Source organism: Empidonax traillii, unplaced genomic scaffold (assembly GCF_003031625.1).
Source record: "Empidonax traillii isolate 1590-97213 ecotype Southwest subspecies unplaced genomic scaffold, ASM303162v1 scaffold993:size324958, whole genome shotgun sequence".
In the NCBI taxonomy this organism is placed as follows: domain Eukaryota; kingdom Metazoa; phylum Chordata; class Aves; order Passeriformes; family Tyrannidae; genus Empidonax; species Empidonax traillii.
In genome coordinates this window covers 272,768-287,958 of record NW_020956186.1, presented here as the reverse complement: position 1 = coordinate 287,958, position 15,191 = coordinate 272,768, and the positions used below count along the sequence as shown (strand labels likewise).

At 44.0% G+C, this 15,191-nt stretch overlaps 1 protein-coding gene across 6 annotated transcripts in view; it reads right to left on the bottom strand.

Moving 5' to 3' along the window:
* Positions 1-15,191, bottom strand: part of SMARCD3 (SWI/SNF related, matrix associated, actin dependent regulator of chromatin, subfamily d, member 3) — a 69,429-nt gene that overhangs the window by 25,238 nt on the left and 29,000 nt on the right. For all 6 annotated transcript variants that reach the window (XM_027903830.1, XM_027903829.1, XM_027903831.1 and 3 more), the window contains 2 exons: positions 9,739-9,959; positions 6,638-6,680 (listed from right to left, as the gene is read on the bottom strand). In XM_027903830.1, the coding sequence (XP_027759631.1) occupies positions 6,638-6,680; positions 9,739-9,950 (255 nt within the window). In that variant the 5' untranslated portion in view covers positions 9,951-9,959. The remainder of the gene's footprint in view (positions 1-6,637; positions 6,681-9,738; positions 9,960-15,191) is intronic.

The following is a 15,191-nucleotide window of genomic DNA, read 5'->3' as shown; positions in this document are numbered from 1 at the left end:
AAAGGATTTTACCATTACTGCCATGCTTGGCAACACACTAATCACCAAAAGAACATCAGAGTCATAAATGAAGAAATCTACTGACGAACTCCAGAAAACTCCAGAAAATTCTGAGAAAAGCTATTGAGAATTTTAGGAGACAGGAAAACATCCTCTATAAAACAAAGTTCCATAAAGCAAATCAGTTGCTTCACTTACGAGTATGTATCTACCTATACAGAAAGAAAAAATAAGTTTTTTGCCTATCAAAGTGATAACGTAATGATCCTAAAATTGTTTAAGAAGTATTTAATTCTGAACATTGACAATGACTGCAGGGAATATTTCATCAGTAGTGATTTTCAATACTCTAAGGTCTGTCTTGCAGACCAAAACCAAAACACAGTAGCAGTAAGTTCTCATGATAGGGTTGAACTTCAGATTGTCTAGTTGTATGACACTAAAAATAAACTATTACTTTTTTTTTTCTCCCAGAAGATCAAATATGTGCTCCTTCTTTTCAGAGTCTTCATAAGAAGGCTTGCCACTCTAGTAAAATAAAAAGACCTCTTAATACAACTATTAGGAGCTGATATACAATTATGCAGACTATAAAGAATAGACAGAATACTGGTAGGAACTGACAGGAAAAAATCAGTGTCAGTGATAGCAAATCTGAGCTTAAGCTGGAGATAGAGGTTTTCCTGAGCTGTGCTCACTGCCCCTGACAGACCCAAGACCAGAGGTGTGAGGAGGAATAGATGGGAAATTTTCCGTTTCTGCACAGGACAAAGCCATCTCCCACATTCACAACACTACACAGACAGATTAAAGAATAGATTTCCAGCATTCTCCTACTGCAAATGGATTAGTTCTTGATTCCTGCCTGTTGGAAAAAAAGTTATAGTAATAATTTCTGCAGCTTCTGCCATCAGGAAACAGAGAATCTGGAAGGTACATTCTTGCCATAGACAATTTTCTAGAGGAGGTTGTTTAGGTTTTCCTTTGCATCCTTAAGTAAAGTATGGATACCAGCAAACCTAAGGAATAGGTCTCTGCCAGTCTCACTGACCTCCAGTATGACTGCATTATCAAACCTTTCCTGCTGACTGAGTATAAGCCATTCTGCCACTGATGTCACATTGTAAGATATTGAATTCTGAAGGAATTTGAGCTTCTTCAAGTGGAGACCTGACGGGAGCCCTGCTGGGTACTAAAGAAGTCTATCTGCACCTCAGCCTTCCTTGACCTCCCCAAGTCTCCAGCGTTAAGGCAGTCTCTGCTTCTTTGCTAGTCAAGACATATCAGAAGCCCCCATCACAGTTCCGTCCAACAGCAGGCAAGACCAAGTGCACCATCCTGGCACCAATACGTTTGAACCTCCGGAATTATGCTGATGAATAGTCCTCAAACACACAAAGGATTCATGGCAAAGCCATGATTTGTGTAGACAAGTGTTTAGGCCCCAGTAATCACAAAACAATTTGGATTCAAAGGTCCTCTGCAAGTCATGCAGGCCAACTGTTGCACAAAGCAGGTTCAAATTACATCAGCTTGCTCAGGACCTTGTCCAGCCAGTCTCTGAATAACTCCAAGGATGGACACCTCACAGCATCTTTTGGCAGCCTGATCTCATGTTTTGATACCATCATATGTTTTGTTTGTTTTGTCGGAGGTTTTTTTATAGCAGTCCCTTATAGGGAGCCAACTGCCCAAGCTGCAGTGTGTTTCTGCTGCCTCTCATCCTATTGTCATGCACCTCCAAGGTTTCAGAAAAAAGCCTAATCAATAAAATTGGACCTAGGCAGGAACAACAAGAGCTGGGTTCTTCACTGCCTAAGCAGGACAAGCAAAACAGTTCCAACCATTTGCTTTTTTTTTAAAAAAAAATCACTAATAAATAGAGATTTGGCAGTTCCTTTAGAATTAAGCTACCACAGAATTTCCATCTTTGAAAGTTGTTGGATTTCATAAAGCTCTTGTTGGCTCATTCCTCCAGCCGGTCCACAAGCATATTGACTGGTTTCCCCACCCAGTGGGGAACAGATCCCTGCAGTACTCTGATGTCAATGTCTTCCTGGATGAGTGCAACCATTAGCCACTACCCTCTAAGCTCCATCATCAACCCAGATGGTTGTCAGCCCATCCGGACCAAAATGTCCCAGCCTGGATACAAGACTATTATATGTGAGAGAGTGGCCTTGCAAGGACATAGCCAGCACCCTCAGTCCCTCAGCTGCAGCCTGCTGGGTACCATGGGGTTGTACAAATCAAGTTTTCTCAAGAAATCCATGGCTCAATCCCTGTCCACTGTCAGCTGCTCCTCTTGGATGTGTTCACTGATCACAAGGTATGGGAGACATCATTAGTGCAGACTGAGACAAAGAAGGTTTTGAGTGCTTCAGACTTACTGTCTCTGTTGTCACTGTGTCACCCAGCCCACTCAGCACGAGTACACATTCTCCTTGGTCAGCCTTTATTACCAACATAACAGTAGAAGCTTTTCTTGTCCTTGATGTCCCTTGAAGATCTCAACTACAGCTGAGCTTTGACTTTGCCAGTACCATTCCCTATATACCCATGCAACATTTCTAAACTCCTCCTTTGTAGCTTGTCCCTGCTTCCACCTCTTGTATGCTACCTTTTGATGTTGGGACCGCCACTGTGAGTTCCCTGTGCTGGGCTCCTCATAAATCTGCTCATTTTCCTGCATTTCAACACAGGCTGCTCTTAAACATCCTTAAAGACCTGCCAGCTGCCCTGGGCAACTTTGCCCTTCCGAGCTGCTTCCCAAGGCACCACACCTACTTATTCAGTTCCCTGAATAAGCCAAACTCTCCTTGTCTGAAGCCCAGGGTCTGTACTTGGCTATTCTCCTTCCTCATTCCCTGCAAGATCTTGATCTTCATTATTTCACAGTTGCTGCATCCAAGGCTACTGCTGATTATCACATTCCCAACCATTTCTTTCTTATGAGTGAAAGGCAGATCCAGGTGTTCTTAACCCCTGGTTGGCTCAGAGAAAGAGGTGCACAACAGCCATGCAGTGACCAAACCAGAACAGGACAGCTATTATGGCATGGGATCTCTGCAGTGGTGGTCAGTGAACAGCAGCAGCAGAAGTTGACTAAATATTTGTGTAAAGGAAAACGAAGTAGAGAGGATGAAAGGGCAGGATAGCTGTACAAAAACCTGTCAGCACAACCAAAGTCCTCACAGGAATTTGAGGCCCAGTGAGATGAACGGTGGCCAATACTGAGAGATGTGCATGCCACTGAAGGAGGAGCAGTTTGCTGCTTCAAAGTTGCACTCCACTCAGCAAGTTAAACAGGAAAAGCAGAGACACACAGCTCTAGAGCCAGAATGGCTCTCAGCTTAGATTCTTGTATCAGAAAGGGTAGGCAAGAAGGGTAGGCCACATCAGCTCCACAGATTTAGGTCCCCGGCTATGAATGATAACGCCTGTGAACTGCTCTAAAACTGAATGAACCTTGTTTCAGTGACATGAGAACATGGGAAGGATCCAGAGGTGAGGAAAATAGGGTGGGAAACAGCCTGCTGCACAGAACTGGAGTTAATGTTGAATATGCTATAAAAAATGCTAGACCTTGTTTCATTACAGTATGCCAGCCTAGGCTTAACCAAGTCTTTGTGGTCACTAAAACTGCATTTTAGACAAAAGAGATGCAGTTGATACAACTGACTTGCATTTAAGTAAAGCATTTGACATACGGTCGTAAAGGGACCCACTGCTTAAGACTGAAAAATGGGGATGAGAACAAGAACTATATATGGTAAAGAACTGGGATAGGAAAAAAGTATTAAGCAGGAAGTACCTCATGGACCACTTCTGAAACTGATTTTATTTAAATGCATTCATTAATAGTTCCTGTACAAAAAGGAGAAATATGCTAACAAAACTCAATAATGACAAATTTGGGTGGCACTGTCGTCACAGGGCAAAGGACAGTACAGAGACGGTAAGGAAGCTCAGAACTCTATAACGGAAATGGAATGGAATGAAATACAGCATTACAAAAGCATAGGATCATATTCCTCAGAGTCTAATTCCTGCTCTAATATGGGAATTCATCAGTTGCAAATAATAGGAAGCAGAAATACTTGTGAGTCAATCACAGAACTACCACTGGTAATACTAGTAATCTGTAATACTATGCATAGTTCTGATTTCTTGAGAAGTAGATTTAAAAAGGTTTGAAAGAGATGAATTTAACTTGGAATAGATAAAAAACTGTAAGGATTTCAAGAGGGGAGCCCCTTTTACTTGTCAAGCTAAAAGACATGCCTTGCCTAACAAAACAGAAAAAAAAGCGCAAGCTGCCAGATCTAAGTATATCAGAAGTAAGGAACCTAACTAGTCTCAAGGTGGCAATTGTGTCATGGCTTCCATAACAGAGGGAACCAGTCTGGATATGCCAGGAGGTCCCATGCAGTACCATAATCCAGTTTTCCTATGTGTAATAGTTTGCTGGGTTAAATTTTTCACACGATTAGATTCCTGCAAAATTAAATCCTTCTCAGATAGCTGACCTGCAGCAGCTGAGTGACCCTACTGACCAGTGATATGCTCCAGCACTGTGGCACAGGCTTGACCAGAGAGCTTGGAAATCCAACAGTGGTTATCTGTGCCAACTGCCTGAGTCACTATCACGAGCGAGAAACACTGAGAACCCATCTCCTTTTCCACTACTACATAAAGATGGTTTTAAAGAGTAAAGTGTATTTAATATCTTCCTCTCTCCCCTTTGCAGTTCCCAGAAAACATAAGCAAGAGTCTTCAAAAAGTCTGTGGGTAACAGATGCTGACTGGCTGGAAAACACTCCAGAGGTAGTTCCAGAAAGCTGGAAGTTTTACCCTGTGTTTCACATGCTTTCCACAGCCACCAGTGCAAATCCTCCACTTGACAGCCCAGGATCTCCCCATCCCACAAATAGTGGGAGTAAGGGGTTTCTGACACACTGACTAGCAGCCTAACAGAGAACCTTAACTAGACAGAGTATCACATCATTGACACCAGCACTGCAGCTGCCCTGATAAAAACCCCACTGCAGGCAGATCTCCAGCAATTTGTGTTCCCTTTATCACTCCATCAGTTAAAACTATTGGCTGACACCAACAAAGATACTGAGAGGCAAGACGACTTGGTGACAGCATGGCTCTGAAAGCATCTGTAGAGCTTTTTGACATACCAAAATAAGGCTCTACCTATGAAAGAATTATTATGGACTTGACAAATGCAGGTACTGGTCTTCTGTTGCCAAAAAAGTTTGATTACCTCTGTTACGAGACCCTTCCATCTTATAAAAGCGCCAGACAAAAAACCAACCAAACAAAACACCCCCACAACCAACCAACCAAAAAACTCAAAAGAATTAAACAAAAAGTGCCCTGAAATGTCATATATTTCCAGGGACAGCCCCATCATCCAGCATGTATCATTGCCTGTGAAAACAGTTTGTGTGGGACAGACAAAAACGACAGTACAAGACACTTAGCTTTGATTATAAGAAAGTACAGATCCTCAGCAGAGCAGGAATGAGGCTTCAACACAAATACCAGGGAAGTTGCAAGTGGTTCAAAGGTCTGGGTTTAACAGTAGCTTGGTCCTTTCAAGACTGCAGCATGAGAGATCTAATGGCTGACCTATGAGAGGCTTTGCTTTCAGAAGCTGGCAAGAGAAGAAGTAATAACATGACACCAGGAGTACTAAAGTGGGCTCACCTCCTCTGGTGGCTGGTAGAAGGCACCTGTGAAACAGTCACAGAAGAGACTCTGGAGCCTGCCAGTAAGTTTGGGCTCACATGAGCAGTGGAGAGGTAAGCTTGAAAAAGATGTGGAGTAAAAAGGCACACCTGTCCAAGGGATTCTGAGCCCAGAAACAACACCAGCAGTCAAAGAAACTGGGACTAGGATGCGACAAGGATGAGTATTTTGAAGCCTAAGGAAGCTCGCCTTTTGGGACCAAGCAGGTTCTTGGGGAACCATACTGAAGAGGGTAAAGGAAAGCAAAACTCTGGGAATAATGAAAGAGAAGGGGAGCAGAGAGAAATCTCAATGTTTAGAAAGGAATTAGAAGATTTAAGCATTGAGGATCAAGCATAGGCAGACACCAAAAGCTAGACATATCCCCAGGGATAAGAGAATTAGTAAGTCTCCAGACAATACAGACCCCTTGAACTCTGCTGTTTACATGGGTGCACTTCAGTCCTACTGGGACACAATCACAAAAATCAGGACCTGGCATCTCTACTGGGCCAGAGACCTGAGGCTGAGACTTTCCCCTCGGGCACAGCTGTTCTCTGGACCATGTTTTGGGCAGTCCCAAAAATGGATCAAAAGCATGGTGGAGACCTGAGAGCCCTGGTGCAGCCGTTGCTTGGTGGCCCAGCACTGCGGTCCCTCCAGCAAGCGGCAGTGCTGGCTCAGCCAACCCAGGCGCGAGGCCGTGCAGGCCAGGCTGCTCCACACTCCCAGCCCCCAGCCCAGCCCCAGCCTGGCTCTCCAGACTTTCACCCACTGCCTACTTACTTTTTAATTAGATTTTTAAACAAAAAGTGAGAGAATTTTGTAAAATCCCTCTAATTACACTAAGATGCTGAACTGATTGTGAAGGGAATAGGAAATGAAAGCGACTCACCCTCTGAGGGAGAATTTTGTCAGCCATCTTCCTCCTCTTGGCACTGTACATTTTTTAAAGAAAAAAACACGTTACCATGGTGACAGATCTAGGAGTAACGAGGCCACCTGCTAAATTATCCTGACATCTCCACATGCTGGTGCACAGCTGTGCATGCATCAGCAAAAGGGCCTCACCCATGCCCAGGACCTCAGACCCCTTCTCTCAGCAGCCTGGGGAGGCAGTTAGCTAAGAACAAATCAGGGCTGTCTGTTATGCATCCTGGAAAGAAGTCTGCAAGTACTTTGATCAGAGCACCTTCTGTGGTGCAGGGTGGCAACGTGTGCAAGTGCATGTGCACACGCTGCCTCTGGGTACAGACGAGTGTGCAGGACAGTCTCGTGTGGCGAGCACAGACACCCCTGTGCGTGTGCACTTCTGGCTGAGTGCCTGCAAACAGCACGTGAACTTGTTCAAACAGATACGCGCGTTTGCTCAGTCATGCCCAAAATCGAGTGCTGAGGCAAACACGCATATATGTGTGCATTTCATATGATGTATGAAAGCACACACATGCACACACTTCCCTGTGTACTTACACCGGTTAGACCATAATGTATCTGCCTGAGTGATGTACAAAGGCAAGAGGCCTTTGTTTCCGTGTTTTTTCATCTTTATGAATGCACGTGAGGGAAGATGTATGTGTGCCTGCAGTGTATATACACACTGCTTCCATACCCATACATAGGCCCATTTCTGTATCTATGCTTTGAAAAATACACTTGTGCTCCTGTACATACACACAAATGTGTATGTGCCTGAGAAATGATACTGTAAGGAAAACTGTCAAATACACTGTCTTTTGGATTCTTCAGATTCTAAGACCCATTTGTGCCCACCAAACCTGTCACCCAGCTTTCTCTAACAGGGCCAAGAGGGAATTCAGACCTTATTCTTTACCTCTGTAATTTGTGAAGCCTTTATCTTAAGTAGGAGATGAATCACTCCATCTATGACAGACAAATCGGAGAAAGCAAAGCACCTGCTGTCTTCATACAGGAAGTCAGTTATCAGCCATGTCCACATAAAAGCTCTTTCCACACACTGGTGTGACATGCTCTCTTCCTATGTTTGTTAATAATAAGCCTGGCCTGAAATACCAGATTCCTAGTCTTCCCCCTCCCCATATAAGCCAAGGCTGAGGAACTCTTCGTGCCTGGAGGTGCAAACTCTATCCTTCCTTGGGGGCAGAAAATTCATCTACACAGTTACATCCAACTTAATAGGTAAACAATACCCCTTTTTAAAAGTGCAGGAATAATGGGACTGGAATGTTACTTGGTGTGAACCTCCAACACCTTCCACAGCTTACAAAATCAAATCTGCACTGAAACATTTCACAGAATCTGGAAGTAAAGGCTGAGCAAGTCCCAGCCTCCCAAAGGGAGCAGGATATGCAACAACCTGCAAAACCCCACAGGCTTGCAGTTAAAAAGCAACAAACCAACATCCCCAAACAATTTGGGTCTCAACCATTTCTTCAAGAGTCTGTTACAGAAATGAGATTTTTGTCTCCATCAAACTTGCCAAGAAAGGACAAATACAACCTTCTTGGCCTGTTTGTGCTAAAAAACACAGAACTCGATTACTCCCAGAATTGGACCCAAAGTGCCAGAAAAGTGTGCCTGAAAAAGCAGAATGACAAGTGACAGGGAGGTGGAAATAAACAAAGGGAAAACATTCAACAGTTATCTGGAGGGAAGGCATGGCAGAAGGAACAGAGAAACATTCCTGAGTACCCAGAGAGCACTGGTGCGAGCTGGGCTCGAGGCAGCAGAGATCATTGCTAGGTTCTAAACCAGAAGCACTGCAGTTAAGAACTGGGGAGGGGAACTGCTTTCTTCTGTGAGTTAGGCCATTAACTTTTAGAAAATACTGTCCTTTAATGCTCCCTGGAAACTAACTAGTGACTAAAGTTTACCGTAATTATCCAGCAGGAGCAATTTTTCACATTATATCCACCCTGTGTGCCTGAAGGCTGGGCATTATTTTGTGCAGTTTCCTGGACAGTATCCTGGGAGGTGCTGTGGAATATGCATTTTGGCTGGTGCTGGGCAAGGCCTCCAAGGCACACATGCATCGCTTGTGCTCACATGCTGCACTCACACACATTCCTTCTGTGTTCAATCTTTTTTAACCATAAGGTAATAATACTCTCAAGATCGGTGTCCTTTCCAGATGCATCCCAGATACAAGTATGCCCAAGTCTGGCTTGCTGATCCAAGGCACATAACCTGGACAGAGCAGAGCTCCTGAAGCACTGAGCTCAGAGAGTCATGTTTTACCTACAATTGCATTCCATGACACCACCAGAACACTGTCTGAAGCTGTATATATACCTATAATGATTTTGCAAAAGGCAGCCCACCTAGGTGACTGCATGTGTGTGGAGCACACTCAATAATAGTACAGACTGCTAAGGTCTAAGTTGCAAAAAGAAATTAGCTAACTTACTTAACAGAGAATGCACTCAGCAACATACAAAGTAGGCATATTTAAAGAAGACAACTCCTTACAAAAATCCCTCTAATTCTATGAAATTACTTCCCGTGCATATTTCTTTACTTTATATGTAAAAATGCCTGGGACAACTGCAAGTTTTATGGCCACTCTCCTGAGTGACCACAGTACCCATATTCACATGACCAACCAAAATTTTTTCCACTTGTCTCATTTACAGGCCATTTTGTTAGCCAGTCAGAATGAAAGCAACAATATAGAACAGGTAACAAATAATACAATAATTGTATTATATTAGAAGAGAACTGTTCATTAACTCTAAAGGCTAAATATACTCAACTGATTTATGGCCCGACAAACCTGCAAGGTAAAAGCAGTGTAACTACAAAACCAGACATTAGTGAAAGTCAGTTTGTTCAAGACCACTCACAAACAAAGTAAAAAGTAAAATTTGCCAGTGTTTCTTCTGCTTTGAAAAACTAACAGTACATATATCTTCTACTATGTCTCATTTGATCTTAAAGGTCTCACCTACTTCTAAAAAAGATACTGCTTTTTCTTCCTCAGATTGTCCTCCCATGTTTTCTTCCCAGAACACTCACCTCCTAGCTCGGTTCTGGGTGGCTTGCTGCTGCTGCTGCTGCACCTGCTGCTGCACCTGCTGCTGCTGGACCTGCTGTGGTGCAGTGCGTTTTCTTGTTGTTTCCATCACAGTCTGGGGCATCCCAGGTCGCACGGAGGGGCTTCCGACATATGGGGGGCCTGGAGGACCCATGGGAGCCCCCTGATGGGGCATTCGAGCTCCTGATGGCATCCCAGGGCGCTGTAGGAAAAGCGAAACAGAAATAAGAGCCAGTTTGGTCCCTGTTTCTCCAGCTGCCAGGACATTTGTACATCATGAGACACTGGCTCTAGCAGGTTCCCCATTTTGATCATCCTGACAAGCACTAAGCAGCAACACAAAGCACTTGAGCTCTGTGACTGGTGTTTCCTGGACGTCACAGAAAGGCATTCAGGGATAAAGTAGACAGGAAACAGGGATGAAAAATACTAGGCTTGGGAAAACACTCTGTGTTCAGTAACATATCCAGGCCACGCTACAGCTGAAAGCTCTACGTCCAGCCCAGAGGAAACGCCCCATGGCAGCGACATGCAGCCCAAAGTGGTGCAGCTCGTATGCTGCTCAGAGCTGCTCAGAGCTGCTCGGCTCTCACTGCAGGCTCTGCACTGCCGAGCAGGCTGCTCTGAGCAGCTGGAGACAGGAACCAGCACAGGCGAAACACAGAAACACAGCGATAAACACTCTCCATTAAGAGCTTTTTCCTTCACCTACACCAGAGAACAGCGTAAGTTCGTAACGTGACACAAATCCTTTAAGAAAAGGTCACGTCTCTGATCAAGCCTTTGAAATAAAGAAAACAACGGAATGGATGCGGTAGTTTTTCAGCAGGCCCCATAGGCATTTAAAGCCCTGACATTTATGTTGACTTCAGTGTGCTCTGGGTCAAATCACAAGCTTAACGTTGCACAAGACACGCAGTAAACCCAATTCTAAATTCTAAAAGTTTATAGTCATCGAGGAAAAACATCAGTAGAACAATTATCACCTCTAAAATGCAATTTAAAACAGAGAGAAGAGCTTAGTTTCATACTAAGAGTTACCAAGATGTTTACTACATGTCTATGTATATGCAGAAATAGACACACACACTCTCTAGGCATTTGAACCAGGATGTGAATAAGAATAACCATACACAAAAGTCCTTTGAAAGTCAAGTCCATCTACAAACTCTTTTAATGAAATCAAAAGGCAATGGAATCCATTATGGATAAATAATTGTTTAAAGGACAGAAATGAGGTTAAAGTAATTGGTTCTGAAAATGAAGGCACATGCAAAATTTTGCTGGGCCTCCTGCTTTTCAGCATGTTCTTAACAACCGGGGGAGGGAGGGGGAAGAACAAAAAAAAAGGCATGAAAAAAGCAAGGAAGTGAAAAAGTTTGTTGGTAATGCTAAGTTATTCACACTGGCAAGGACGAAGACCAGCTTCAAAGAACTTCAGAAGGACTTTACGAGCCAGATTTAACACTTAAAAGCAAGATGCAAATGTATTTCAATACATATTGAAGTGAATGGGGAAAAAAACAATCCAAGTATCACATACAAAGCAATGGGCCCTAAGCTGACTGCTGCCCACAGAAGCAAGATCTTGTTCAAACAGACACTTCCAGAAAAAAACCATCGGTTCACTGCTTACTAGAGGTCAAAAAAGCCATTAAACAAAAGAAATGAGCATGGGGGGAACAGAGAGTATCCGTGTGCTACTGCCCATGGTGTGCCCGCATGTGAAGGCTGCAGTTCTGCCTCCTGCAGCTCAGCGATGGCAGAGCAGAGCTCAAATAAGGATGAGAAAATGGCACAGAAATTCCTAATGTATGGAACTGCATCCATGGAATTAAAGTAAAAGCAACAGTAAAAATGTGTTTTCCATCTGGAAAGAGGTGATCCAAGGTGATCTAAGGGGGCATTTGCCAGAGCTCTGCAGAATCAGGTGTGGCCTGGAGAGGGCAGCTGGGGATTGACTGTTCACTGCCCTTGCCAGAACAGTGAACGCCAGCCACCAGCAGAGGGGCCAGGCTCTCAGACCACCCAAGGGGTGAGTTTGCCCCACTGCGGCTCTCAGGCTATGGAACCCCCTTCCAAAGGGGTGCTAATGGCATGGAAGACATACCTGGCGCAACAGTTACAGATTGAGAAAGTACTTGGGAGAAGTACACTAGTGGTCTCTAAAGTGGGGTGCCAGAACCCCTGAGGGGATGCAAGCCACTGGGGGTGGGAAGAAAATGGTTTGTGCACAGTTAATAAATAAAATAATAATTATAAAAAAGTTTATTTCATCCCTATCTCACCCTTTTTATAATATCTAAATAATTATTATATATAATAAAACATAATTTGAAATATAATTTAAATTATAAAATATTACAGGACCTATATCTCCTATTAACCACCCAACTCCACTGTAGCCCCCAAAGCTCTAGTTCAGTGCCCTCCCCGATCACGTCTTGGACACTCCTTGTGCTTGAATCTATAAAGGAAACCAGAGAAAGGAGGGGAATGAATGATCAGCAAAGAACCAATATGGGCTATAACCGGTACAGAGAAGCAAGGCTGAGGTATGGGAGTGACCAGCGCAGGAAGGTGAATTCAGGTGAATTCAGCAAGTGTGCATGTAAGAAACTAATGGTGGGTGTGGCCATGGAGAGAGCAGCAGGCAGCAAACATGCAAAACTGCAGCTTTGAGCAAAGCTGGAAACGCCTTCTGCCACGAGCACGAAGCCTTGAGAACAGCTGGAAGTGAAGAGTGCTCTCCGTTCCCACGTACTCGCCCCCACCCTCTGACCCAGGCAGAGTCAGCAGACAGAAATGGTCCAGAAAATACTTCTCTCTTGAGTCTGCATTTAAGATCTCTCTGTCATCTGTCAAACCACACATTGTGGCCTTCTTCCAGCACAGGGCAGACCACTGGGCCGGCTGCTGCCCGTCAGTCAGCCAGAGACCACTGACAGTCAGTCAGAAGAGCCCGGATCCTGAGTACAGCCATCTCATGGACACTGACTGGCCACATGGATCAAACTGCAGGCACACTTTGCTGCTGCTCTAAAGGACACCTTAAGGCTTGGAGAACCAAGTCAGAAAGCCAAATCTACTCTCAGTCTTGGTCTGACGTCTTTGAACTTCCTTCAGTTCCCTTTGTTAAGCATCAAAATAGAGAAATGGAGAGAAAGGACAAACATGAGAACAAGGAGAGAGCTCCAGCAAAAGCACGTTTGATCTCATCCCTCCACTGCCTCATTTCTTCCCCTCTGTTCTCACATTCCTATCTCCGATATCACCCAGAGATAAAACATTACTCACTACACCACCTCCCTGCTGCATGCCCAAGATACAAAAATGCTTTCTCTCTCTAAACTCTTACCAAAGAAGAACATAGAAGCAGTACCATACCTTACCCAAAAGCTTATTTTGCTCTCAAATGCACTTGCAAGACAAGACAGTGATGGACAATACGTCATATTTTTCACAATGCTGACATAAAAAAAAGGAAGTCTTGATACTAAAGAGTATTCTCATATCATTATGTCTTTCGAAAGAGATCTTGGAGGTGCGTTTGTCTGTGGGTTAGGATCTGTCTCTCCCCTCTTCCTCAGAGGAATGGAATCTGTCCTAATCAAGTAGCATCCATGGGGAAGGCTGCAGTGTCAAACAGCACTGACACATCCTCCTTCCTGGAAAATCATCTACCCTAGACCCCCTCTCCCCAACACATCTCTGTTCTTACCCATAGACCTATCTCCTTTTTTACCTATATTGATTCCATTTACAGATACTACCTTGTGCAAACACTGCCCTGGGCAGAAAGAAAGTATCAAGAAAAGAAGTTCAAAAACACCTACAAAATCCTCAAAAAGGGATTGAACAGAGAGTGGGGAGTCGCTGCATTGCAGTGGAGTGCTGACCTGCACCTACAGCAATGTCCTGTCCTGACAGGCTCCATCCACCTTAGCACCGCATTGGAGGCTCTGACGGCTCGTGGTGAACAGCAGCCTCTGGCTTCTTGTTAACAGAGACACTGATAGATCTTGAGAACAATCACCACCAAGTACACAAACAGCATATTTTTTAACTAAAAATAGAAGCTACCTTGGCTAGATAACAGACCTTGTCAAGGTGTTACACGAGCTACTGAAGGGAGTCTACAATAAAGATGGAGAGAGACTATTTACAAGGGTATGAGTGACAGGACAAGGGGGAAATGGCTTCCCACTGCCAGAGGGCAGGGTTAGATGGGATATTGGGAAGGAATTCTTCCCTGACAGAGTAGAGAGGCCCTGGCACAGGCTGCACTGAGAAGCTCCGGGTGCCCCATCCCTAGAAGTGTCGAAGATCAGGCTGAGCAGGGCTTGGAGCAGCTCGGGATAGTGGAAGGTGTCCCTGCTCATGGCAGGGGGTGGGACTGGATTAGCTTTATGGGCCCTTCCAACCCAAACCATTTTATCATTCTATGATTTCTATAAGGCACAAACATAAGCAGGAGGAGACATCAGATGCTGTCTGGAGGCAAGAATGGGTCACTAGAAGTACCTGGAACCTTCAAGAAATTTAGACTAGATTGATACTGTCTGATGGCAACAAGTTTCTGACTGCACAAATGGTTTCCCAGTTTGATGTGTTATTTCAAAAGGGACTCTTAGAAGTACAAGAAATAAAAGTTGTGCAAGGCTTCTCTCCTCCCCTATAACTATAGATACTACCTCATGAGTTCCTTTTTCTTTTATGTCTATGAATCTTCTAGAGATTCAGTATTGCAATTCCTGCTTCTCTGCCATATTCACCTTTCTCCATTTCCCAAAAGCTCTCACAACCTAGAAGTCCAAGTGTTCCAGGTTCCACCCCCTTTTATATAATGTTCACGACAATCCAAATGTCTAACTTAGAAAACATCCCATTTACAGAACTGTGAATTGTAATAAACCAAATTTCAGGGACCATCCTTCTAATTCATGACTGTCTCTTCACAGCTCACACTAATCAGCCACCAACCTCAAGTGGAAGAATGCAACCAAGAAAAAAGCACATTATTTGGAACAAACCCTAGAGACCAGCTTTGAGTTCCACCAGCTTTAACAGACCTGATCACATCATTGCTGTGATCTAATGTATGGAAGGGAACTACAAGAATGTGCCTCTTGGCTCTGTGAAAAGGATGGGTTTGGGAGGGAGAGGAAAAACAGAGCTCTGCAGCACTGTGACTAGCATGGAGAGAGGAGAGGCTGGTCAAGACCTCATTGTCTCTTGCCTTACAAGAATCAGACAACAGCTGGCAGGATCAGGTAATTCCTTATGTAAGATAAACCACAAAAATCAAAAATCCCTGATAGAAAACACTGAATGCTAAAAGTTTATATGGGTTAAGGAAGACATCATTGGACTAATGGCCATAAATAAAATTCATATAAATGAGTTTTACTACACAGCAGGCAACTTTGGGTCA